The sequence below is a fragment of the Balaenoptera physalus genome (assembly GCF_965194825.1).
Source record: "Balaenoptera physalus genome assembly, chromosome: 8".
Classification (NCBI taxonomy): domain Eukaryota; kingdom Metazoa; phylum Chordata; class Mammalia; order Artiodactyla; family Balaenopteridae; genus Balaenoptera; species Balaenoptera physalus.
Genome location: NC_138887.1, coordinates 54343970 through 54370012, shown reverse-complemented (window position 1 = coordinate 54370012; position 26043 = coordinate 54343970). Strand labels below are relative to the sequence as shown.

The window sequence follows — 26043 nt, the reverse complement described above, 5'->3', positions numbered from 1 at the left end:
TCTCTAATAATTAGTGATGTTGAGCAGCTTTTCATGTGCTTCGTGGCCGTCTGTATGTCTTCTTTGGAGAAATGTCTATTTAGGTCTTCTGCCCATTTTTGGATTGGGTTGTTTGTTTCTTTAATATTGAGCTCAATGAGCTGTTTATATATTTTGGAGATTAATCCTTTGTCCGTTGATTCATTTGCAAATATTTTCTCCCATTCTGAAGGTTGTCTTTTCGTCTTGCTTACGGTTTCCTTTGCTGTGCAAAAGCTTTGAAGTTTCATTAGGTCCCATTTGTTTATTTTTGTTTTTATTTCCATTACTCTAGGAGGTGGATCAAAAAAGATCTTGCTGTGATTTATGTCAAAGAGTGTTCTTCCTATGTTTTCCTCTAAGAATTTTATACTGTCTGGTCTTACATTTAGGTCTCGAATCCATTTTGAGTTTATTTTTGTGTATGGTGTTAGGGAGTATTCTAATTTCATTCTTATACATGTAGCTGTCCAGTTTTCCCAGCACCACTTATTGAAGAGACTGTCTTTTCTCCATTGTATATCTTTGCCTCCTTTGTCATAGATTAGTTGACCATAGGTGCGTGGGTTTATCTCTGGGCTTTCTATCTTGTTCCATTGATCTATGTTTCTGTTTTTGTGCCAGTACCATATTGTCTTGATTACTGTAGATTTGTAGTATACTCTGAAGTCAGGGAGTCTGATTCCTCCAGCTCCGTTTTTTTCCCTCAAGACTGCTTTGGCTATTCAGGGTCTTCTGTGTCTCCATACAAATTTTTTTTTTTTTTTTTTTTTTTAACTATGAGGGCTCAACTTTGTTGACTCAGAAAATGTTGAGTTTCTTTAGGAGTTTTTGTTTAAATTCCTCTACTTTTTTTTTTTTTAATTTATTTATTTATTATTTATGGCTGTGTTGGGTCTTCGTTTCTCTGCGAGGGCTTTCTCTACTTGCGGCAAGCGGGGGCCACTCTTCATCGCGGTGCGCGGGCCTCTCACTATCGCGGCCTCTCTTGTTGCAGAGCACGGGCTCCAGACGCGCAGGCTCAGTAATTGTGGCTCACGGGCTTAGTCGCTCCGCGGCATATGGGATCTTCCCAGACCAGGGCTCGAACCCGTGTCCCCTGCATTGGCAGGCAGACTCTCAACCACTGCACCACCAGGGAAGCCCTCCATACAAATTTTAAGATGATTTGTTCTAGTTCTGTAAAAAATTCCATTGGTAATTTGATAGGGATTGCATTGAAATCTGTAGATTGCTTTGGGTAGTAGAGTCATTTTCACAATATTGATTCTTCCAATCCAAGAACATGGTATATCTCTCCATCTGTTGGTATCATCTTTAATTTCTTTCATCAGTGTCTTATAGTTTTCTGCATACAGGTCTTTTGTCTCCCTAGGTAGGTTTATTCCTAGGTATTTTATTCTTTTTGTTGCAATGGTAAATGGGAGTGTTTCCATAATTTCTCTTTCAGATTTTTCATCATTAGTGTATAGGAATGCAAGAGATTTCTGTGCATTAATTTTGTATCCTGCAACTTTACCAAATTCATTGATTAGCTTTAGTAGTTTTCTGGTGGCATTTTTAGGATTCTCTATGTATAGTATCATGTCATCTGCAAACAGTGACAGTTTTACTTCTTCTTTTCCAATTTGGATTCCTTTTATTTCTTTTTCTTCTCTGATTGCCGTGGCTAGGACTTCCAAAACTATGTTGAATAATAGTGGTGAGAGTGGACATCCTTGTCTCGTTCCTGATCTTAGAGGAAATGCTTTCAGTTTTTCACCATTGAGAATGATGTTTGCTGTGGGTTTGTCGTATATGGCCTTTATTATGTTGAGGTAGGTTCCCTCCATGCCCACTTTCTGGAGAGTTTTTATCATAAATGGTTGTTGAATTTTGTCAAAAGTTTTTTCTGCATCTATTGAGATGATCATAAGGTTTTTAGCCTTCAATTTGTTAATATGGTGTATCACATTGATTGATTTGCGTATATTGAAGAATCCTTGCATCCCTGGGATAAATCCCACTTGATCATGGTGTATGATCATTTTAATGTGTTGTTGGATTCTGTTTGCTAGTATTTTGTTGAGGATTTTTGCATCTATATTCATCAGTGATATTGGTCTGTAATTTTCTTTTTTTGTAGTATCTTTGTCTGGTTTTGGTATCAGGGTGATGGTGGCCTCATAGAATGAGTTTCAGAGTGTTCCTTCCTCTGCAATTTTTTGGAAGAGTTTGAGAAGGATGGGTGTTAGCTCTTCTCTAAATGTTTGATAGAATTCACCTGTGAAGCCATCTGGTCCTGGACTTTTGTTTGTTGGAAGATTTTTAATCACAGTTTCAATTTCCTTACTTGTGATTGGTCTGTTCATATTTTCTGTTGCTTCCTGGTTCAGTCTTGGAAGGTTATATCTTTCTAAGAATTTGTCCATTTCTTCCAGGTTGTCCATTTTACTGGCATAGAGTTGCTTATAGTAGTCTCTTAGAATGCTTTGTATTTCTGCAGTGTCTGTTGTAACTTCTCCTTTTTCATTTCTAATTTTATTGATTTGAGTCCTCTCCCTCTTTTTCTTGATGAGTCTGGCTAATGGCTTATCAATTTTGTTTATCTTCTCAAAGAACCAGCTTTTAGTATTACTGATCTTTGCTATTGTTTTCTTTGTTTCTATTTCATTTATTTATGCTCTGATCTTTATGATTTCTTTCCTTCTGCTAACTTTGGGGTTTGTTTGTTATTCTTTCTCTAGTTCCTTTAGGTGTAAGGTTAGATTGCTTACTTGAGATGTTTCTTGTTTCTTGAGGTAGGCTTGTATAGCTATAAACTTCCCTCTTAGAACTGCTTTTGCTGCATCCCATAGGTTTTGGATCATCGTGTTTTCATTGTCATTTGTCTCTAGGTATTTTTTGATTTCCTCTTTGATTTCTTCAGTGATCTCTTGCTTATTTAGTAATGTATTGTTTACCCTCCATGTGTTTGTGCTTTTCACGTTTTTTTCCCTGTAATTCATTTCTAATCTCATAGCATTGTGGTCAGAAAAGATGCTTGATATGACTTCAATTTTCTTAAATTTACTGAGGCTTCATTTGTGACCCAAGATGTGATCTATCCTGGAGAATGTTCCATGCGCACTTGAGAAGAAAGTGTAATCTGCTGTTTTTGGATGGAATGTCCTATAAATATCAATTAAATCTATCTGGTCTATTGTGTCATTTAAAGCTTCTGTTTCCTTATTTATTTTCATTTTGGATGATCTGTCCGTTGGTGTAAGTGAGGTGTTAAAGTCCTCCACTATGATTGTGTTACTGTCGATTTCCTCTTTTATAGCTGTTAGCAGTTGCCTTATGTATTGAGGTGCTCCTATGTTGGGTGCATATATATTTATAATTGTTATATCTTCTTCTTGGATTGATCCCTTGATCATTATGTACTGTCCTTCCTTGTCTCTTGTAACATTCTTTATTTTAAAGTCTATTTTATCTGATATGAGTATAGCTACTCCAGCTTTCTTTTGATTTCCATTTGCATGGAATATCTTTTTCCATCCCCTCACTTTCAGTCTGTATGTGTCCCTAGGTCTGAAGTGCGTCTCTTGTAGACAGCATATAGATGGGTCTTGTTTTTGTATCCATTCAGCAAGCCTGTGTCTTTTGGTTGGAGCATTTAATCCATTCACGTTTAAGGTAATTATCGATATGTACGTTCCTATGACCATTTTCTTAATTGTTTTGGGTTTGTTTTTGTAGGTCCTTTTCTTCTCTTGTGTTTCCCACTTAGAGAAGTTCCTTTAGCATTTGTTGTAGAACTGGTTTGGTGGTGCTGAATTCTCTTAGCTTTTGCTTGTCTGTAAAGCTTTTGATTTCTCCATCAAATCTGAATGAGATCCTTGCTGGGTAGAGTAATTTTGGTTGTAGGTTCTTCCCTTTCATCACTTTAAGTATATCATGCCACTCCCTTCTGGCTTGTAGAGTTTCTGCTGAGAAATCAGCTGTTAACCTTATAGGAATTCCCTTGTATGTTATTTGTCATTTCTCCCTTGCTGCTTTCAATCATTTTTCTTTGTCTTTAATTTTTGCCAATTTGATTACTATGTGTCTCGGTGTGTTTCTCCTTGGGTTTATCCTGTATGGGACTCTCTGCACTTCCTGGACTTGGGTGGCTATTTCCTTTCCCATGTTAGGAAAGTTTTCAACTATAATCTCTTCAAATATTTTCTCTGGTCCTTTCTCTCTCTCTTCTCCTTTTGGGACCCCTATAATGTGAATGTTGTTGTGTTTAATGTTGTCCCAGAGGTCTCTTAGGCTGTCTTCATTTCTTTTCATTCTTTTTTCTTTAGTCTGTTTTACAGCAGTGAATTCCACCATTCTGTCTTCCAGGTCACTTATCCATTCTTCTGCCTCAGTTATTCTGCTATTGATTCCTTCTAGTGTAGTTTTCATTTCAGTTCGTGTACTGTTCATCTCTGTTTGTTTGTTCTTTAATTCTTCTAGGTCTTTGTTAAACGTTTCTTGCATCTTCTAGATCTTTGCCTCCATTCTTATTCCGAGGTCCTGGATCATCTTCACTATCATTATTCTGAATTCTTTTTCTGGAAGGTTGCCTAACTCCACTTCATTTAGTTGTTTTTCTGGGGTTTTTTCTTGTTCCTTCATCTGGTACATAGCCCTCTGCCTTTTCATCTTGTCTATCTTTCTGTAACTGTGGTTTTTGGTCCACAGGCTGCAGGATTGTAGTTTTTCTTGCTTCTGCTGTCTGCCCTCTGGTGGTTGAGGATATCTAAGAGGCTTGATGGGAGGCTCTCGTGGTGGGTAGAGCTGACTGTTGCTGTGGTGGTCAGAGCTCAGTAAAACTTTAATCCACTTGACTGTTGATGGGTGGGGCTGGGTTCCCTCCCTGTTGGTTGTTTTGCCTGAGGCAACCCAACACTGGAGCCTACCTGGGCTCTTTGGTGGGGTTAATGGCAGACTATGGGAGGGCTCATGCAAAGGAGTACTTCCCAGAACCTCCGCTGCCAGTGTCCTTGTCCCCACGGTGAAACAGAGCCACCACCCGCCTCTGCAGGAGACCCCCCAACACCAGCAGGTAGGTCCTGGTTCAGTCTCCCCCAGGGTCACTGCTCCTTCCCCTGGGTCCCGATGCACACATTACTTTGTGTGTGCCCTCCAAGAGTGGGGTCTCTGTTTCCCCCAGTCCTGTCGAAGTCCTGCAATCAATTCCCACTAGGCTTCAAAGTCTGATTCTCTATGAATTCCTCCTCCCGTTGCCGGACCCCCAGGTTGGGAAGCCTGACGTGGGGCTCAGAACCTTCATTCCAGTGGGTGGACTTCTGTGGTATAAGTGTTCGCCAGTCTGTGAGTCACCCACCCAGCAGTTATGGGATTTGATTTTACTCTGATTGTGCCCCTCCTACCATCTCATTGTGGCTTCTCCTTTGTCTTTGGATGTGGGATATCTTTTTTGGTGAGTTCCAGTGTCTTCCTGTCGATGATTCGAAACACAATATTTTAAAGCAACTGTACTCCAACAAAAATTAATAAAAAAGAAAAAAAAAGGGGGCAACTGCATTCTAGTTATTCAGAGCAAATTCTTGGACCCATGATTCTTCCCATTCTGATAACCCATACATGACCAATTGGCTTATCCTCATTTTATTTTTAAATATATTCAGAACAAACACTTCACACCAAATACTCTACTATCCAAATTGCCGTAATTGTCATCATCTTTGCCTTGATCATCACTATAGCTTACTTCTTCCCTTACCTTCTGTAAGGTACCATCCCCACAACTGACAGGTGACCCCATAGAAGTGAGGTTTCACACAGCACCATCCAAAGTCTTCCCTTCTCATTCAGGGTAAAATCTAAAGCCCATAACATTGCCTTTAAGGCTCAACAAGATACCGGACCCAGGTACACCTCCTACTTCCCCCCATGATGTCATTCTCTTCCAGCCTCGCTCACCTTCTTAGATTCTGCGTCCTGTACAGAAAATAATGTTCTGTCAGTTACCTGCATGACTTATCGCCTCACTTACTTCCTGATATTGGTTTAAACTTTACCTTTTCACAGAGTACTTCTGACCGCTCTACAGAGAACAACTTCCCACCCTTGGAACTCTGTCCTATCTTACTCTTCTCTATTCGTTAAAAGCAAACATATATATACACAAATCATATAGATGAGAGCAATATTTCATACAAATTTCCTTATGAACGCCTTTATGATCAAAAATAATTTTCATAAGAACTTGTATCAAAACCTCCAAAATGGCTTGAGAATTCCTCATGTGAACCACAGAACAGTTATTTTTGTGTGACTACGTTCTCATTCTCCCAAGAATGCAACAGAAGAGAATTTATCACATACAACAGATATCTTAGGGTGCTGGTTCACAAAATTCAGTGTCAGGATCAGGTGGCCAGCTTGCTTGTTAAAACACAAATGGGGGGGCCCTATTCCCAGAGTTTCTAAGTAACTAAGTCTGAGGTGGAGGTGCAGAATTTGCATTTTAACAAGTTCCAAAACATGCTTATGCTGCTGGTCTGGGAACCATAATTTGAGAACTATTGCCTCAGTGCATTAAGGCTTAGTTCTCTACCAAAAACTGTTGAAACATGCTACTCTAATGTGAGGATCATAAGGTTGTATTAAATTTTCTAAAATAGAGCTATCATATTTATTCTTCTTAATGTAAATGCTTATATAAAGATGAACAAATTCTTTCATTAATCTTAAAAAAATTAGAAATATTTAGCAAGATTCAGGCTTTTTAGGATTATCGATAGGGTAATATTTGATTAATGACCAAATAGAGGTAAATTTCTGTATAACGAATTTTAAGAAAACAAAACAAACCACTGACGACTATTCATACCATGAAAACTGATTACGATTTACATTCTCAATATTTACAACAGTAATTGATAGTCAAGATTGATTCATTGTGATTAACTTTCAATCCAAAATGTGGTATTCTTTTATTATAAAATGTCAATATTTATGCTACCATTATCGCATATTCTTTAAAGTCCATCTATCTCTATTTACTGATTGTCTAACATCAGCCAAGCATTGCCTTAGTTGTTGTAAGTGATCTTATTTCACTGGGAAGTTTCTGACAAGCATAATACCTGATATTTAATAACTGTTTAATAAATAAACACAGAAATGAATAGCAGTAAAATTTACAGGTACAAAAATGTTTCCAAAACATGAAAACAAAGACAATCCAGTATAATCTAAATATGAACGATTTGATATTTTGAAATCACTTACCTTTAAAATTTTAACAAAATATCTATACAGCTGTGCAAAATGTTTACTACATTAGGCCTGAGATTGCAGGCCTGAGCAGTAGACCTGCTCACCAGGTGGGCCCCTTCAGTGTCTGGGAACTTGGCTCTTTGAGTGTTTCCAGTGAACAGTTAACTGATAATAGTGGCTCACTATGCCTAGATGTTCACGTAAACAATATGGTTTATGTTGAATACCGGCTTTTCTCCTGGGAATCCAAAGTTTATGTGCAAGGCAGAGGGTATCTATGTGACCAACACAATAGCTTAGACATCAAATCTCTAATGGGCTTCCCTGAAAAGAAACATCACACCCAAGCTGCTGCCTTTTCATTGCTGGACGGAAGGTGTACTTTGTGCGACACTGAAGGAGACAGATCATGAGGAAGATTACACATGGATTCCTCCAGACTCTGCCTGGGTCTTTTTCTCTTATCATCCAACTTCACTCTAATCAATTTTAGCCTTGAGTCCAACTATGTACTCAGTTCCATGAGTTCTTCTAGCTAACCTCCAAATATGGGAGTGGTTCTTAGAGACCCTCAACACAGCAGATTGTCAAAAAGCCAAGATTCTTACCTGCTGATACGCTTCATATATCACATCAAATAGAAAGGCCTGTGGCATTTCACTTGCCCTGTGTCTCGCACGTTCCAGCGAGTGGTCTAAGCAGCCATCTGCAGATGGACTGATGACAGTAGATACAAGAGGTCGGATTGCTCCTGCAGCCTAAAGGATAAACAGAGGCAAATGACACATTTATTTCACTTAGAAAATATCTGAAAGTCAAATTCTGAACTCTGTATCTTTGTTTTGAAACGGATCTTACACCTTCAACAAGCTACCTCAAGAACATATTTAAACAAGTCTTAATTTCGTTCCTAAATCAAATCATTTCCAGTCAAAAACCAATCTCATACCACTACAGTTCCATATATTAGAGATAGAAATAATTTTTCATTATGGATCCAAAATCCTCTTCATCACAGGCCATTGAAGTCAAATACTAAAAAAGGATGCTAAGATACAATTGAGTATTCCCTGAAGATGGGAAGAAGGAGACTATTGTCAAAGAACTGAAATGGATTATACATGAATATTTACTTGTTAGTGTGCCTTCAAATATTTAATCTACACATTACATCATTAAGGAACAAGACATATTCCCTAAGATCCCCAAAATGAGCTCAGCCACCAGCCAAGTGACAATGAATATATGTCTTGCTCTAATTCCTGCAAAAAAACAGCTCCCTTCAAACATAGCATCAATGCAACGCTCCCTGAGGCAAATATCCATTAATTTCAATTGCTCTTATGAAAGCTCTGTCTCATTAATCGATGCATCTAAACTTTAAAAAGACACCTTATCTGACAGCTTTTCCCTTTACCTTTAATAAGTTTCACTGTAATACAGTCTTGAAGGTCATTACCAGACAGCTACCTTGGTGAAGTAGCCTTAAAATAAACTTCCTAGGGTAGGTCTTAACCCAGCTGTCTTATACTGACTATAAAATGTCCTATCTTTCACGTAATTGCAGCATATAACATTTAAAACCTAAGAACAAATTTGGTCTCAAGGAGACCAACATCTGAGAAGGACAGTCCATAAACTAGTTTACAAAAGCCAAGGGACTGGCTGAAAGTCAAAGCTAATGTGAGAGCCAAGTAGACTGTACAAATTGTGTCACCATTTCCAGTGACTGAAGCAGAGATTTGGAGCCTAGGCATAATAGCAAAAGTGAAGAGACAGCCAGGGGTGATAAGAAAGGAGTAAAGTCCAAGTAGGTGAAAGGTAGATAAAAAGCAGGTCCATATGGTAGTTCTATTTTTAGTTTTCTAAGGAACCCTCATACTGTTCTCCATAGTGGCTGTACCAGTTTACATTCCCACCAACAGTGCAGGAGGGTTCCCTTTTCTCTGCACCCTCTCCAGCATTTATTGTTTGTTGATTTTTTGATGATGGCCATTCTGACCAGTATGAGGTGATACCTCATTATAGTTTTGATTTGCATTTCTCTAATGATTAGTGATGTTAAGCATCTTTGCATGTGCCTTTTGGCCATCTGTATGTCTTCTTTGGAGAAATGCCTATTTGTTTTCTTGATATTGAGCTGCATGAGTTGTATATTTTGGAGATTAATCCTTTGTCAGTTGCTTCATTTGCAAATATTTTCTCCCATTTTGAGGGTTGTCTTTTCGTCTTGTTTATGGTTTCCTTTGCTGTGCAAAAGCTTTTAAATTTCATTAGGTCTCATTTGTTTATTTTTGTTTTATTTCCATTTCTCTAGGAGGTGGGTCAAAAAGGATCTTGCTGTGATTTATGTCATAGAGTGTTCTGCCTATGTTTTCCTCAAAGAGTTTTACAATTGCTGGCCTTACATTTAGGTCTTCAATCCATTTTGAATTTATTTTTGTGTATGGTGTTAGGGAGTGTTCTAATTTCATTCTTTTACATGTAGCTGTCCAGTTTTCCCAGCACCACTTATTGAAGAGGCTGTCTTTTCTCCATTGTATATCCTTGCCTCCTTTGTCATAGATTAGGTGATCCAGCAATCCCACTCCTGGGCATATAACCAGAGAAAACAATAATTCAAAAAGATACATGCACCCCAATGTTCATTGTAGCACTATTTACAATAGCCAGGACATGGAAGCAACCTAAATGTCCATCAACAGAGGAATGGATAAAGATGTGGCACATATATACAATGGAATATTACTCAGCCATAAAAAAGAATGAAATAATGCCATTTGCAGCAACATGGATGGACCTAGAGATTGTCATACTGAGTGAAGTAAGTCAGACAGAGAAAGACAAATATCAGATGGTATCACTTATATGTGGAATCTAAAAATAAGGGTACAAATGAACTTACCTACAAAACAGAAATAAAGTTACAGATGTAGAAAACAAACCTATGGTTACCAGGGGGTAAGCAGGGGAGGGATAAATTGGGAGGTTGGGATTAACATATACACACTACTGTATATAAAATAGGTAACTAGTAAGGACCTACTGTAGAGGTAGGTCTGTAATGGCCGATATGGGAAAAGAATCTAAAAAAGAGTGGATATATGTATATGTATAACTGATTCACTTTGCTGCACACCTGAAACTAACACAACACTGTAAATCAACTATACTCCAATTAAAAAAAAAAAAAAGAGCAAGCCCGACTTGTCAAGCCTAGTACTCATCAGCAGAGGTTAGAAGACAGGAAAGGAATACACATGCACCCACACCATAGTGTTTTTTAAGGAAAAAAATATAGTTCTATTACTTATAGTTAATTAACTATGTACAGTTAATTCTATGCCAGACAATGACATAAAAATTTAAAAGAACATGAGACGTACAAAATGTCTCCATGAAGAGCTGTGCAGACTCTCTGCAACTAGAGAAAAGCATTTTTAAAAAACAACCATTTAAAGCCTTTGAAAATTGTCCTAAGGGCATTCAACAAATTAACATTTAAGAATATCTCTTAAATCTTGGAAAGAACAGTCTGTGGTACTGGAACTGTCATCTGTTTTTTTCCTTCATTCCACAACATCCTGCTCAGTGTGACTTAAGTTCCACTCAGAGTAGGTATGGCCAAAAAGAAAGGGTTCCCTCTCCCACCAGCTCCCAGTGGGAGGGGCAGAGTGCCAGCATTTCCCATCCCACTCAACTCCATGTCACAAAGGCTCAGTTTCCAGCAAGTATGGCCAAGAGGTTGTAGACTCCCTTCACCCACATAGCCTCCACCCAATAGAGTGGAAGACCCACCCCAGGCACGGTAGGTAGACAATACTGGGGCCCTGAACACGCTTGGCCCAGTCACACACAGGGCAGAGGTTCTGTGCCAGGAGAGGCAAAAAGAAGATGAGTCTAATGCCTCCAGGCAGCACCCTGCTCACGAAGTAGTGGTGTCACTCAAACAACATGCCCACCTATAGCTCCAAAGCAGTGGCATGGTGACTTTTCACAGGGAGAAAGACAGGCTCTAAGAAGAGAAAGCTACTAAGCTCTCCCCAAGGGAACTTGCTTAATTGGAAGTGTAAGGAAATTTAAGGGTAAGCACACTCTCAAAAGAAACGGAGATCATGGTAAGCAATTAAAAGGAAGGTGAGAGCTTCATGAGAGCAACAAGCTGAACCATAGAGAAGCTAGTTTATCAGAGACAACCAGACCAAGAGACAGCTAACAAGAACCACCCACCCACCCCCAGAATCAGAGCAAACCTCCAATACCGGCTTTACAAACTACCCCTGCTAAGGGACCAGAATTTACTTGGATCAATCTGTAGGGTATTTTATGTATTTGGCACTGTTCCAAAAAAAGAGCAGTCAGCAGGCAATGAATGGAGCTTACCAGTTGGGTGTCAGAGGCAGACAGTATAACAGAGATCGAGGAAATACAGATGAGGAGAACCCTGCTAAAACAACTGTCATTCCGTGGTGACTGAACACTTGTCTAGAACTGCACCCTCTGAAGTGACTTCAGAGGTTTTGCCCTGTACAGGAATAAGACTGTGACTTTGCTGGTCTATTTTAGTAGCCAAGAAAATAATAAGTCTTGGGGAGGTACTTGGAACTGACAAAATACATTATCTAAAATATGCATTTTTCAACAACAACAAAAAAACGGAAAGACATGCATCCAAACAGGAAGGTGTGATCTATACAAAGAAAAGAAAAAAAAAAAAAAAAAAAGCAGGCAACAGAAACTGCCTGTGAGAGGGCCCAAGTGTCACACTTATCAGGTAAGACTTCAAATCAGGTATTATAAATATGTTCAAAGAACAAAAGGATATCATGCATAAAGACATAAAGTATGATGACCATTAGTATTATCAATATTAGGAATACATATTTTTAAAAACTGAGTAGCAATTTTAGAATTGTGAAATAACTAAAATGAAAAATTCACTAGAGGGGCTCAACAATAGATTTGAACAGGAGAATAACTGAACTTAAAGTCAGATCAATAGATTACACGAAGAAAAATGAACAGATTCACAGAGAAACGTAGGACATCATTACAGACACTTTTGTAATAGGAGTACCAGAGGGAAAATGAAGGCAAGAAAGGAGCAGAAGAAATATTCAAAAACTTATGACTGAAAATTTCCCAAGAAAAGCAATCTGCACACTCGAGGAGCTCAGTATACTCAAAACAGAATACACACAAAGAAATTCATATCCAGACACATCGTAGTAAAAATGCGAAAGCTAAAATCACAGGAAAAAAACTTGAAAGCAGCCAAAGAAAAATGTTTTATCATTAACAAGGGAACACCAATAAGATTAACAACTGATTCTAATCAGAAACAATGGAAGCCAGAAGGCAAGTAGGTGATATGGTAACTGCTCAAAATAAAAACCTGTTAAAGTTTAAGTCCAGCAAAATGAGCATTTACAAAGATCAGATCAAAATAAAGATTCTGAGCAAACAAGCAGAATTTGTGGCTAGCTGATTCACCCTATGAACACTGATAATCTTTAAGCGCAAAGAAAGCAACCCTAGACGATAATTCAAATCCACATGAAAAAAGAGCACCAATTATTTAAAAAATAATAAAAAAACAGTTATGCCTTTTTCTCCTTTCTTATGTTAAGAGGTTTAAAAAGGAATTGTATAAAATAAATATATAAGTTAATTGATCAACCTATAATACTGAAATATATATTTGACAAAAACAGCATATTGTGACAAGGAAAAGATGAGTAAAGGTGTATCACAGGAAGAAACTAACAGATGATAACTTGAATCTACAGTAACAAATGAAAACTGAAAATGGAAAACAAGAAAGTTAATATGACATTCCTTATAAATACAGCTCACCTTTCTTCTCAGCCTCTATAACTGGTATAAAATAAGATGAAGTGATAACAACAATGGATTATTGGGTTTCTAACATACATGCACCTAACACTAATAGCACAAAAAGGCAGAAAAGGGAATAGACCTATTTAAGAGTAACAATTCTGTACCTCCCTAGATTTTAGTTAGCATATATCTGAATTATGTTAAGATGTATACTCTAAGCCCTAGAGTAGCCACTAAGAAAATAAAAAGTTAAAGTGAGAAAATAAACAAATTAATGTTCCATAGAAAATATTCATTTGATACGAAAGTAAGCAGTAATGAGAAAAGAGACACACATGAAACAGAAAGTAAACTGGCCAATGTATATCAATGACATTAATTTTCAGCGGACTAAACAATCCAAAGTCACATTGTCAAATTGGATTAAAAACCCAACTGTATGCTGTCTACAGGAGACACACATTTGAGACGCAAAGATCCAAATATACTGAATACAGAAGGATGAAAAAGGATATATATCAAGCTAACAGCAACCTGTAAGAAAGCTGGAGTAGCTATATCAGAAAAAATCCAAAAATGTTAAAGATAAAGCCATCTTATAATTTAAGAAAGGTCAATTCAACAAGATATAAAAATTTATCTAACAGATCCCCAAGTACATGGAGCAAAAATTGGTAGGATTTAAAGGAGAAATAATCCAGCAGTTGGAGATATCAACACCCCACTTTCAAAAAGGAGTAGAACAACTAGGCAGAAGATGACCATGGAAATAAGACTTGAAAAGCACTATAAACCAACAATATCTAACATATCTATTGAATATTCCACCAACAAAAGTCTATGTTCTCCTCAAGTATACATGGAGAATTCTCCAGATCAGACCATATGTTTGGCCATAAAACAAGACAATAAATTTTAAAGGATTAAAGTCATACTAAGTATGTTCTCTGATCTTAAGAGTCAAATTAGAAAACAGTGGTGCAGCCACTATGGATAACAGTATGCAGGTTCCTCAGAAAGTTAAAGATAGAGCTACAAAATGATGCAGAGATTCTACTTCTGGTTATTTATCTGAAGCAAACAAAAACACGAACTCAAAGATACCCACCCCCATATTCATTGCAGCATTATTTACAATAGCCGAGACATAGAAACCTAAATGGCCATCTTCAGAACATGTGAAGACCTCAAGGGCATTATGCTAAGTGAAATTAATCAGAAAGACATATACTGTATGATCCCACTTATGTGGAACCTAAACAAAACAAAACGACAGAAATAGCTCATAGATACAGAGAACAGCTTGATGGGGGACGGGGGTAAAATGTGTAAAGGAAGTTAAAAGGTACAAACTTCCAGTTATGAAATACGTCATGGGGATGTAATATAGTTAATACTATATTGCATATTTGAAAGTTGCTGAGAGAATAGATCTTAAGTCTCTTCAGAAGAAATTCTGTAACTATGTATGGTGACAGATACAGACTTATTGTGGTAATTTCTCAATGTATACAAATGTTGAAACATGTTGTACACCTGAATCCAGTATGTTGTATGTCAATTATACCTCAAAAAATGTTTTAGAGAAACAAAAAGAAATGTGAGAATTAAGAACACAGCAATTGTGCTTCCCTGGTGGTGCAGTGGTTAAGAAACCGCCTACCAATGCAAGGGACACGGGTTCCAGTCCTGGTCTGGGAGGATCCCACATGCCTCGGGGCAACTAAGCCCGTGCGCCACAACTACTGAGCCTGCGCTCTACAGCCTGCGAGCCACAGTTACTGAGCCCACAAGCCACAACTACTGAAGTCCACGCACCTAGAGCCCGTGCTCCACAACAAGAGAGGCCACCGCAATGAGAAACCCCACACACCGCAGCTGAGTAGCCCCCGCTTGCCGCAACGAGAGTGCATGCACAGCAATGAAGACCCAAAATGCAGCCAAAAATAAATTTAAAAACGCAAAAAACAAACAAACAAAAACATAGCAATTGAACAACACACTACTAAATGAATCCAAGAAGAAATCACTATGGAAATGATACTTTGAGATCAGTAACATACACAATGTAAAGTAACTTGAGAATGCAGTTAAAGCAGTCCTAAGAAAGATTTATAGCTGTAATTGTGCATATATAAAAGGACATTTTCGGGGCTTCCCTGGTGGCGCAGTGGTTGAGAATCTGCCTGCTAATGCAGGGGACACGGGTTCGAGCCCTGGTCTGGGAAAATCCCACATGCCGCGGAGCAACTGGGCCCATGAGCCACAACTGCTGAGCCTGCGCGTCTGGAGCCTGTGCTCCGCAACGAGAGGCCGTGATAGTGAGAGGCCCGCGCACCGCGATGAAGAGTGGCCCCCGCTCGCCACAACTGGAGAAAGCCCTCGCACGAAACGAAGACTCAACACAGTTAAAAATAAATAAATAAATAAATAGAGTAGCTATAAAAAAAAAGAAAAGGACATTTTCAAAATCAAAACCCTAACCTTCCACCTCAAGATACTGAAAAAAGAGAAACACTTAAGCTAATGCAAGCATAATAATAAACATAAGAGCAGAAAATAGAATAGAGAAAAACCAAAATCAAAAGTTGGTTCTTTGAAAAAGATTAAACAGTTTTTTTCTAGTTTAGCTTAAGGTTTATAAGACTCAAATAAGTAATATCAGGAATAAAAGTGGTGACATTTCCACTAACCTTATAGAAATAAGGAGTAAGAAAATTGCAAGCGTATTTTAACAAATTAGGTAACAGATAAAATTACATTTTTCTAAAAGACACAACCAAAACTAATTCAAAGATAGAAAATCTGAATAGACCTTTAAGAAAAGTAGGCATTTTTTAATTTCCCACGAAGAAAAGCGCAGCCCCAGATGGCTTCACTGGTTAATTATAATGAAGTATTTTTTTCAATACCAGTTCCTCACACTATTTCAAAAAAAATAGGAGGGAACATTTCCCAACTCACTCTTTAAGACCAATATTACCAAAACCAGAGACATCACAAAAAAACAAACTACAGATCAATACTCCTGAAAAATATAAACACAAAAATCTTCAAGATAACAAACCAAATTTGGCAACATGTAAGTAGTATTGTGCACCATGACCAAGTGGGATTTATCCCAAGAATGCAAAATTAATTTAACATACCAAAAAAAACAAAATCAATGTAATACACCATATTAATAAAGAACAAAAACACATGAACATCTCAATAGACTCAGAAAAAGTATCTGACAATATCCAACACTTCTTCATGAAAAAAGCATGCAACAAACTAACAGAAGAGAACTTGCTCAATCTGATCAAGGGCATCTACAAAAAAATCCACAGCTGACATCATACTTAATGGTGTGATGACTTAATGTTTTCCCTTCAACATCAGGAACAAGGATGTCCACTGTTGCCACTTTTAATAAAAGTACTGGAAGTTCTCGTCAGGGCAGTTATGCAGGAACATCTAATAAAGGCATCCAAGAAAAGTAAACTATCTTCACTTGCAGATGACACAATCTTATACATAGATAATTCTAATGAATCCACTAAAAATACTATTAGAACTAATAAACTAGTTTAGCAAGAATGCAGAGGACAAGATTAATATATAAAAGTTAACTGTATTTCTATATATTTGCAAGGAACAATCCAAAAGTAATTCATTTATAGTAACTTCAAAAAGAATACTTAGCAATATATTTAACAGAAGTGCAATATATTTAAATATACTCAGTAAGTGCAAAACATTCTAAGAACTACAAAAAATTTCCTACCTCTTTTCTAAGATCCAACATCTCCACATACTTACTGGCATCCATTCCTTCTCATGTAGGTCTCTACAGCAATAGTATTCTGTCCTGCCTCAATTTTGTATTCTTTTACTGAATTGTCTCCATTAGAGTACATGCATTTTGTGACATCTCCCATCATTAAATCAGTCTTCTATTGATCATACATCTGCCAGTTAGTACCAGTTTAAAATAAGGCTCTTTCAAACAACTGTCCATACTATACTATTCCTTATCTGTAATTTTTCTCTCCTCCCATGTGCTCTGTAGTCTACTTTTATTAGGATTTTATCTCCACAACTCCACAAAATAAATTTTTCAAGCTCACAATGACCCTCACATTGCTAAATCCAATGGATAGCTCTTTATCTTCTTGAGGACATTTGTTCACTTGGTTTTCAGAAACCATTATCACCAAGCAAACTCTCTCATCTTCTCACACTTTAAATCCTAGATCCTTATATCCTCCTTCTAAATGGAAAGCATTTCCAGAACTCAGACCTCAGACTTCCCTAGCTACATTCATTCCGTAGGTGACCTCTTCAAGTCCCACAGTTTCAAATACCATCTTATACGAGACTTTGCAAATTTATAAATCCAGCCCAGATATTTCTCCTTAAATCTGGAGTTGTACATCCAAATACCTATTTAACATCTCCATTCAGATCAAAACACACAACCGGACTATAAAAATCCAAGTTCTGGTTTCACCTATACCACACACCCCTAACTGGCTCCTCTACAGATGTTCCCATCTACATAAACGTCTACTCTATTCTTTTAGTCATTCTTACCAAAAACATTGAAGGTCATTGATTTCTCCTCATCTCATATTTCTTATCCAAACCATCAGCAAAACATCAGCTTCAAAATATCCCAAATCTGCCCACTTTTCATTGTTTCTACTGACACAATCTGAACCCAAGGCACCCATATTCACTCTCTCAGATCCCACACAAATCAAGAGCCATAAAGACATTAGTCATTTTGGCTATATTGAAATAAAAATGCTTGCTCATCACAAAACAGTATTTAAAAAGAAATTTTTAAAAGGGAGGTAATAGTTACAAAGCATATACTTTGCAAAGTATTCGTTTCCAGAATAACCCCAACAAACCAGTGGTTATTTGAGAACTAGAAACGGGGGCAAAAGATTTACATGTGCAATTCAATGAGAACATATAAAGCCCATAAATATATGAAGGATACCCAACCTACTTATAAGATGCCAATTTAAACCACAAAGAGAAAGCACTTTCCACTATCTGGATTAGAAAAAAATAAGTCTAACAGTGTCAAGTGATGGTGAGAATGTGGGACAACAAACTGTTGTTAATACACTATTGGTGACTGTAAATTGATACAAATTTAGAAAATAATTCAGCATCATCTGGTAAGGCTGGTAACATGCACACATCTTGACTAGAGAAATCCTTGCACATGAGCACCAGAAGACATGAGTAGCACTGTTCATGCTAGCAATGTTCATATTAGCATAAACTAAAAATAAATGTCCACTAACTGTAAACAGATAAATTGTGACATATGAAGCAGTGAACATGAATGCATTATAGATACACAGATTAATGTGAATACATTTCCCCCAATACACTGGGCAAAAAATATATATACAAAACAGTTAAAAATCATATGAACGTGTGAATTATACCTCAACAAAAAAATAAAATCTAACAAGTATGTTCTTTAGGGATACACGCTACAAAACTGAAGAAAAGGGCAAGTAAACAAAGTTCAAAAGAATGTTTATCCATCTGGGAGGAGTAAACAAGATCAAGGCAGGGACAGTTTCACAGTGACCAGTAATGTTCTATTTATTATACCATGTGGTAGATCTGCAAGTGTCCGAAGATCTCTGCCTGTTTTTGGTATTTTTAAAAAGAGAATTTCTAAGATGTATATTTATGGACCCTCATTTTGATTATTGAAAACTAACTTCAAGAGCAGAGATCATTCATTTTTGAGATGTCACTATGGTAGGATTAGTATATTGCAGAAATTAGTAGGTTCTTTCCCATGGAAGCTAAAACATCAGTTGGAAAGTAACACAACATAAAGACAACTGAAAGCACAAGGTGGCTTCCTAAGCCACCTAAGACCAGCTTCCTAAGTCTCACTACACAAAAAGCCGAAAGAAAGAGTCACAAGTGAAAATACCTCTGCTGTCCAAGTATGGACAAAGTGAGTTGCCTCTAAAATACAGCTATCTGAGAAGTTTGTCTTATAAAATGTAATTCCCAAGTTATCAAACACACTGTTTCCATGGGAATTAGCATAATGAGCTCTGATTGGAAGCTTAACAGCTCAGCACCACAGTGATTACGTGCCTCTCAGGCTAATCTATCAAATATTTCCACATATCAATGCATGGAAACCGTCATAGATACAAATCACACAATACGAATAAAGAACTCCACCTCTCCTGTTTACTTTTAAAAGCAAAATTGAACAATGCTTATCATCCATCAACACAGCAGGTACTAACATGCATCCCTCCTCAGGCATCTGCATTCAAGCTAATTATGACACTCTACAACAGAAATCCTCTGACTAGGTAATTACAATTTCAGTTAGTTGAGTTATCTTTATTCAGAGACTACTTAATAAATGTTTACAGAATAACATCTTCAAAGCTAATCATTGCCAATTATGAGATTTTGACTATTTCACATTTTTATAGTAGAATACTTCCCATCTCCTTTTATGAGGAAAGAATCTATAGTTTATTCAGTATAGAAATATAGGTTTTAGAAAAACCTGTCCAAACTGTGCTATCACTACAAACTATCCCTAAACCTGAATATGCAGCACAAAGGCATAAGGAGTCCCCGCTGTACACTAAACTTTAATTCTGGAGAATTAGAGTAATACCATTTATCTGAAACCTAATATGATCAGAGATAAACTTGGATATGTACAAAACTTTAATTCCTAGGTATACTCATCTTTCCTTAATCTACCCTTTCAAACTTCATTTTAAAGTAATTAATTGAACAGATTTGCAAGGGCAGATAGTTTCAGGTAATCAAGCAAAACAAAAGCCTTTCACATAGCAGCTTCTCTAGCATCAGAAGCAGATCAAGTTTCACTTCAGACCACGGCAGTCAGAGAATAAGTAGTTCACCACCTGCCCTGGTCTTAATTTAAACCCTTGTCAACATTTCCCAAGAAATAATCAGAACTCACTGTTTTCTTCCATAACTCACTCATTCTTTAGACATAGGACTTAAATCAATACCAAACTTTCTCTTGAGTAGATAATAAAGGATCCATTTGGCCCAGGAGAGCTTATTACCTGACCCCCACCCAGGACTGAACTCTGACCTTCAGTGTGGATCATCATGATCACAACCACCCAGAGATCAAGTGATTACTAGCCATGGTCAATTCTACTTTATGTCAAATTTCCAAATACAGAGTCAAATATCTGTTAAGTGATTTTTTCATCTCTATTTTAAAGCAATCCAATCCTAGGTATTTTATTCTTTTTGATGCAGTGGTAAATGGAATTGTTTCCTTAATTTCTCTTTCTGATCTTTCGTTGCTAGTGTATAGAAATGCAATAGATTTCTGTGTATTAATTTTGTATCCTGCAACTTTACTGAATTCATTGATGAGCTCACTCTGAAAACTGTAAGATACTGATGAAAGAAATCAAAGATGTCACAAAGAGATGGAAAGATATGTCATGTTCTTGGATTGGAAGAATCAATGTTGTCAAAATTACTATGCTACTCAAAGCAATCTACAGATTCAATGCAATCCCTATCAAATTACCAATGGGATTTTTTGCAGATCTAGAACAAAAAAAATCTTAAAATTTGTATGGAAACACAAAAGACTCTGAATAGCCAAAGCAATCATGAGAAAGAAGGATGGAGCTGGAGGAATTAGCTACTTCAGACTAAACTGTAAAGCTACAATAATCACAACAGTGTGGTACTGGCACAAAAACAGAAATAATAGATCAATGGAACAGGATAGAAAGCCCAGAAATAAACCCACACAACTATGGTTGTACCACTACAGAGAACAGTGTAAAGATTCCTTAAAAAACAAAAACAGAGCTACCATATGATCCAGCAATTCCACTCTTGGGCATATATCCGGAGAAAACCATAATTTGAAAAGATACACGCACCCCAATGTTCTTTGCAGCACTATTTACAATAGCGAAGACATGGAAGCAACTTAAATGTCCATCGACAGATGAATGGATAAAGAAGATGTGGTACATATATACAATGGAATATTACTCAGCCATAAAAAAGAATGAAATAATGCCATTTGCAGCAACATGGATGGACCTAGAGATTATCATACTAAGTCAGACAGAGAAAGACAAATATATGATATCACTTATATGTGGAATCTAAAAAAATGATACAAATGAGCTTATTTACAAAACAGAAACAGAAAACAAACTTATGGTTACCAAAGGGGAAAAGTTGGTGGGGGGAGGGATAAATTATGAGGTTGGGATTAACATATACACACTATTGTATATAAAATAGATAATCAACAAGGACCTACTGTATAGCACAGGGAACTCTACTCACTACTCTGTAATAACCTATATGGGAAAAGAATCTGAAAAATAGATATATGTATACATATAACTGAATCACTTTGCTATACACCTGAAACTAACACAACATTGTAAATCAACTATATTCCAATATGAAATAAAAATTTAAAAATAAAAAATAAAAACAACAGTCCAGAATACATTGCATAAAGTTATAAAACTGGGTAGTGAAAGTATATTCTTGATGCATACCTACACATTAACTTCAGCAGAATTTCCAAAGTGTTGTTCATCACTGCTAAATAGTCATGCTGCACAGTCCTAAGAGATCCCACACACACCCCATGTCAAAACTTCTCATTATATAAATTCCACTGTTTCTCTTCAGATTAACAATTTTCCAACAAAAACTAATGCTGCTAACTATGCTATAGCACATGGGATAGCCACCCCCCCCCCAAGAATAAAGAATTATCTTACCCAAAAGGTCTATCGTGCCAACGTTGAGAAACCTTGTGCCAGGTTGATACTCAAATATAGGAAGAAACAAAGTGCTGGAGCCTGCTTTCAGATACAAAAAGTCCCTGTTTTGGGGCTTCCCTGGTGGCGCAGTGGTTGAGAATCTGCCTGCTAATGCAGGGGACATGGGTTCGAGCCCTGGTCTGGGAAGATCCCACATGCCGCGGAACAACTGGGCCTGTGAGCCACAATTACTGAGCCTGCAAGTCTGGAGCCTGTGCTCCGCAACAAGAGAGGCCGCGATAGTGAGAGGCCCGCGCACCGCGATGAAGAGTGGCCCCCGCTTGCCACAACTAGAGAAAGCCCTTGCACAGAAACGAAGACCCAACACAGCCATAAATAAATTTAAAAAATAAATTAAAAAAAAAAAGACTTTAGAAGCTACAATTCACCTACTTTAAAAAAAAAAAAAAGTCCCTGTTTTACATATTCCAAAAATCCAGTACAGGAAGTATAGGAGACCTTGTTTTATGAGAAAAGATAAGATAAATCATGAACCAGTGCGGAAAAGGTCCCAGGCAGTCATAACCCTTAGGCAAATGCCATTTCCATAAATACGTCTGCAAAGATGTGGCAAGCAAAAAGTCAGTGCCTAAACCCTAATTTCACAGAAACTTGGAGGCAAGGGTGGGGAGGGCAGGAACACCGGGATTTAGAGAGAAGAGATGAGGACTACCTCAGGGAACAGAAAAATCAAAAGCACGCAAGATACACGTCCCTTATTTCATATACCACACCGTTAGTCAAGTCCAGGCAGTCCAGTGCCTTGAACATTTTAGTACTATCTACTTCCCTCTCCATTTCATTTAGCTTAAATAGGATTCATCATCACTCAGCTGCATCATTACTGTAGATCCCAAACAAATTTCACTTCCCTCAAACTCTTCCTTTAGTCAACCTACCAAACAAGGCAGACAGTCATCTTTGTAGAATTCAAGTCTTATTATTCCCTCCTCAAAAATCAGTGGCTCCCTCTTACCTATGGATGAAATTCAAGAAAAGATATCAGGGAGGATTAATGAATTCCAATCTGCACATGATTCCAGAGACACTGAAAAAGGCAAATTTAAGTGGTTCTATCTAGCTGGAAGTTGAACACAGCAGGTCTGGAATTCAGAAGTGAGAAGCCTGAGAGTGAGAGAGATTTGGGACAGTGTGTCAGTGGGAGTTAAAATAGGTGCATACAAATGTGTTGTACCCAGTGAAATAATAGTCTTAAAAAGTTATATGTTGTATGATTCAATTTATGGATTCTGGAAAAGACAAAAATACAGGAACGGAGAACACATCAGTGGTTGACAGGGGTTAGAGGAACAAGTGTCTGAATACTAAGGGCAACAGGAGGAAATTCTTCAGAGTGTTAGAACAGTTCTGTGTCCTACCTGTGGGGGTGATTACAAGAATCTTTACAGGTGTAAACACTCAGATTGTACATTCCCCAAAAGTGTGTTTTATTGTATGTAGATTTAAACAATATTAAGTATTGTGGGCATGATTTAGATTGCTCAAAAATACTTTGTTTGGTGATAATAAAAGTTAAAGGAACCTTATTTAAAGGATGGAAAGAAGTATCTGAAAAGTGAGTGGTCAAAAAAGCAAGAGGAATGAATAAAGTCACAGAAGCCAAGGCAGGGGCAAGAGTTCCAAGGAAGAGCTAGTTAACACTATCAAATTTAAGCCATTCTATACACACTGGTGTACTCTAAAACTCAATTCTGATGTCAGCCACCTGGAGTTAGCATAAACCCATGGTTCATAACCAGACTGCCGTTACTTCAGACACCAGAGAGAAGTGGGGTTCCCCAGGCCACCGACATTTCTGACCAACTGACTCCAAATTCAAGAGGTTCCCACAACCTCTATTCAAGTTCAGTAATTCACTAGAATGACTCAGAGCTCAGGAAAAACGCTTATCACATTATGATTATATGATTATGATTACTTACGTTACATATTTATGACAAAGAATACAAATCAGACTAGATAAATAAATGAAGAGACACGTGGGGTGAGATCTGGGGGAGACCAGAACACAGAGCTTCTACGGTGCCCTCCCCCGAAACAATCAGGGAGCAGCATGTCTTCAGCACCTCATTGTTCACCAACCAAGTAGCTCCCCACTGTGCGTCAGTGTCCAGAGTTTATTGGGATTTCACTTCGTAAGCATGATTAATTAAACCATTGAGCATGTGACTGAGTTCAGTCTCCAGCACCATTCCTCTCACCCCAAAAATCCAGCTGGTTCAAAGCTCCATTGGTCTTGCTGGTAATCAGCCCCTATCCTGAGTCATCTCATCTTATTAGCGTAAGCTCAAATGAGATCCAATGGGCTCATGAAAAACGAAGACCCTTGACAAATTTCAAGGATGTATTCTCCCTGCAAGGAACCAGGGACAAAAGCCAGTCAAACTCCTTGTTATACAAAAGACTAAAAATGTATTTAATTGGGAATTGGAAAGTTACAGGTGATTTTTAGGCAGAATAGTCAGAGGGGAAACAGGCCAGATTGATTGCAATGCACTGAGCAATAAATTGGAGATGAAGAAGCAGAAGCAATAAACATAACCTGTTACTGTAAGAAGTTGATTAGGGAGGAGACGATAAAACATCATTAGAGATGCAAAAACAGAGAGCTCAGGAAAGAAACATATGCAAGTAACTAAACTAAACGTCTTCCCTCAGGAGCAAGTCTTTAGGAGGTTGCTCTACTGATAGCATGAACTGAAAATGAGACTTCACTGGCAGTTCTTAGAGTATATGCAATAGCTTATTAGTCCTTCTAAAAAGGATTCTCCCTACCTCTTTATTTTTCAGTGCTCCAACTTATTTTACCCTTCCAACATATCCCTTATAACAATGTCCTTATAACTACATCTCTTGACTTATAATTATGCAGAAATATACAAGTACTTCATACTTGTAAAGGACTCCTATTTGGGCAATATGGCAGACCACATACCTTGGAAAAACCTATTACAATTTTTTTAAATGCAGAAGAATTCATTAACAGCTTTTAAAAGTAACTTTTACAAGTGCCTTTTTAAAAAAGAACTTTATAAGTATGACTCTCAAGAAAACTCCCTAGAACTAACATGATAGCCAGAAACCAAGGAAGTAAGATGGCAGAGACCTTTGGGTTAACAAGAGGCTTTAGTTTTAACAAATGAGAAGGGATGAGGAATTAGATCTTGAGCCTGCGCTACTTGGTTGGTTAGAACTGTAGCCCTCAAAGATCCATGAGAAGCTATATACTCATTTAAAGAGTAGACTAGAAAAAAGTGCCCTCAGTGAGGAAAGACAAAGCAAAATTGTCTGTCCTGGCTTGGGATTTGGGGCGGGGTGGGCAGGAGGGTGAGCTGGGGGTGGGAGTAGTCTTCCCTGAGAAGTGGTATTGATCATCTATACTTTATACGTGTGTTTGAAATTTGTTTCAACACCATCATAGGATCTACAAAACTTCAACCCGAGAACTGACAAAAGTTGCTCCAGGTTGGAAAAGCCCTTGGGATCCCTGGCAGAGGGAACACGAATTCAGGTTTCAGAAACATACCTTCATCCCATGCCCAGAGGATTCCTGCTGATGGAGTCCTGCCAAACATGGGCTTACAATCCAAATTGCAAAGGAGGACACCAATCCTCACGAGCAAAAGTGAACAGAATTGAAGAGCTGGAGAATTAAACTACCAAGAATTACTATTAGCTACAATGTATAAAATGTTTAAATACCGAAAGACAAAACAGAAAAGCAAAATAGAAAAAGACCAGTCACATTTGAAAGGGACCAAACAGAACTCCCAGAAATTGATAATTATTACAATTGTAAAACTCCTTAAGCAAAAGATTAGAACTGAAGAATGAAATAGAAAACTGAAATTACCCGTGAGGCAGTCCACGAGAACAAGCAGAAAATATTAAAGTTGAGACATGAGGACAGGATAAGGTTTATCATATATAGATGCATATGGATAAAGAAGAAAAAAAGCTGTCTGTTGGGAAATGGGACAAGGTCAATATTCAATAAGATAATCGCTTAGGATTTTTTAGAATTGATTTTTAAAAACCATAAAATTCATAAAGGACAAAAACTCCAAAG

At 37.5% G+C, this 26043-nt stretch overlaps 1 protein-coding gene across 3 annotated transcripts in view; it reads right to left on the bottom strand.

Annotated features, from left to right (window-relative positions):
• Positions 1–26043, bottom strand: part of CRPPA (CDP-L-ribitol pyrophosphorylase A) — a 400424-nt gene that overhangs the window by 358344 nt on the left and 16037 nt on the right. For all 3 annotated transcript variants that reach the window (XM_082472756.1, XM_082472757.1, XM_082472758.1), the window contains exon 3: positions 7869–8018. In XM_082472756.1, the coding sequence (XP_082328882.1) occupies positions 7869–8018 (150 nt within the window). The remainder of the gene's footprint in view (positions 1–7868; positions 8019–26043) is intronic.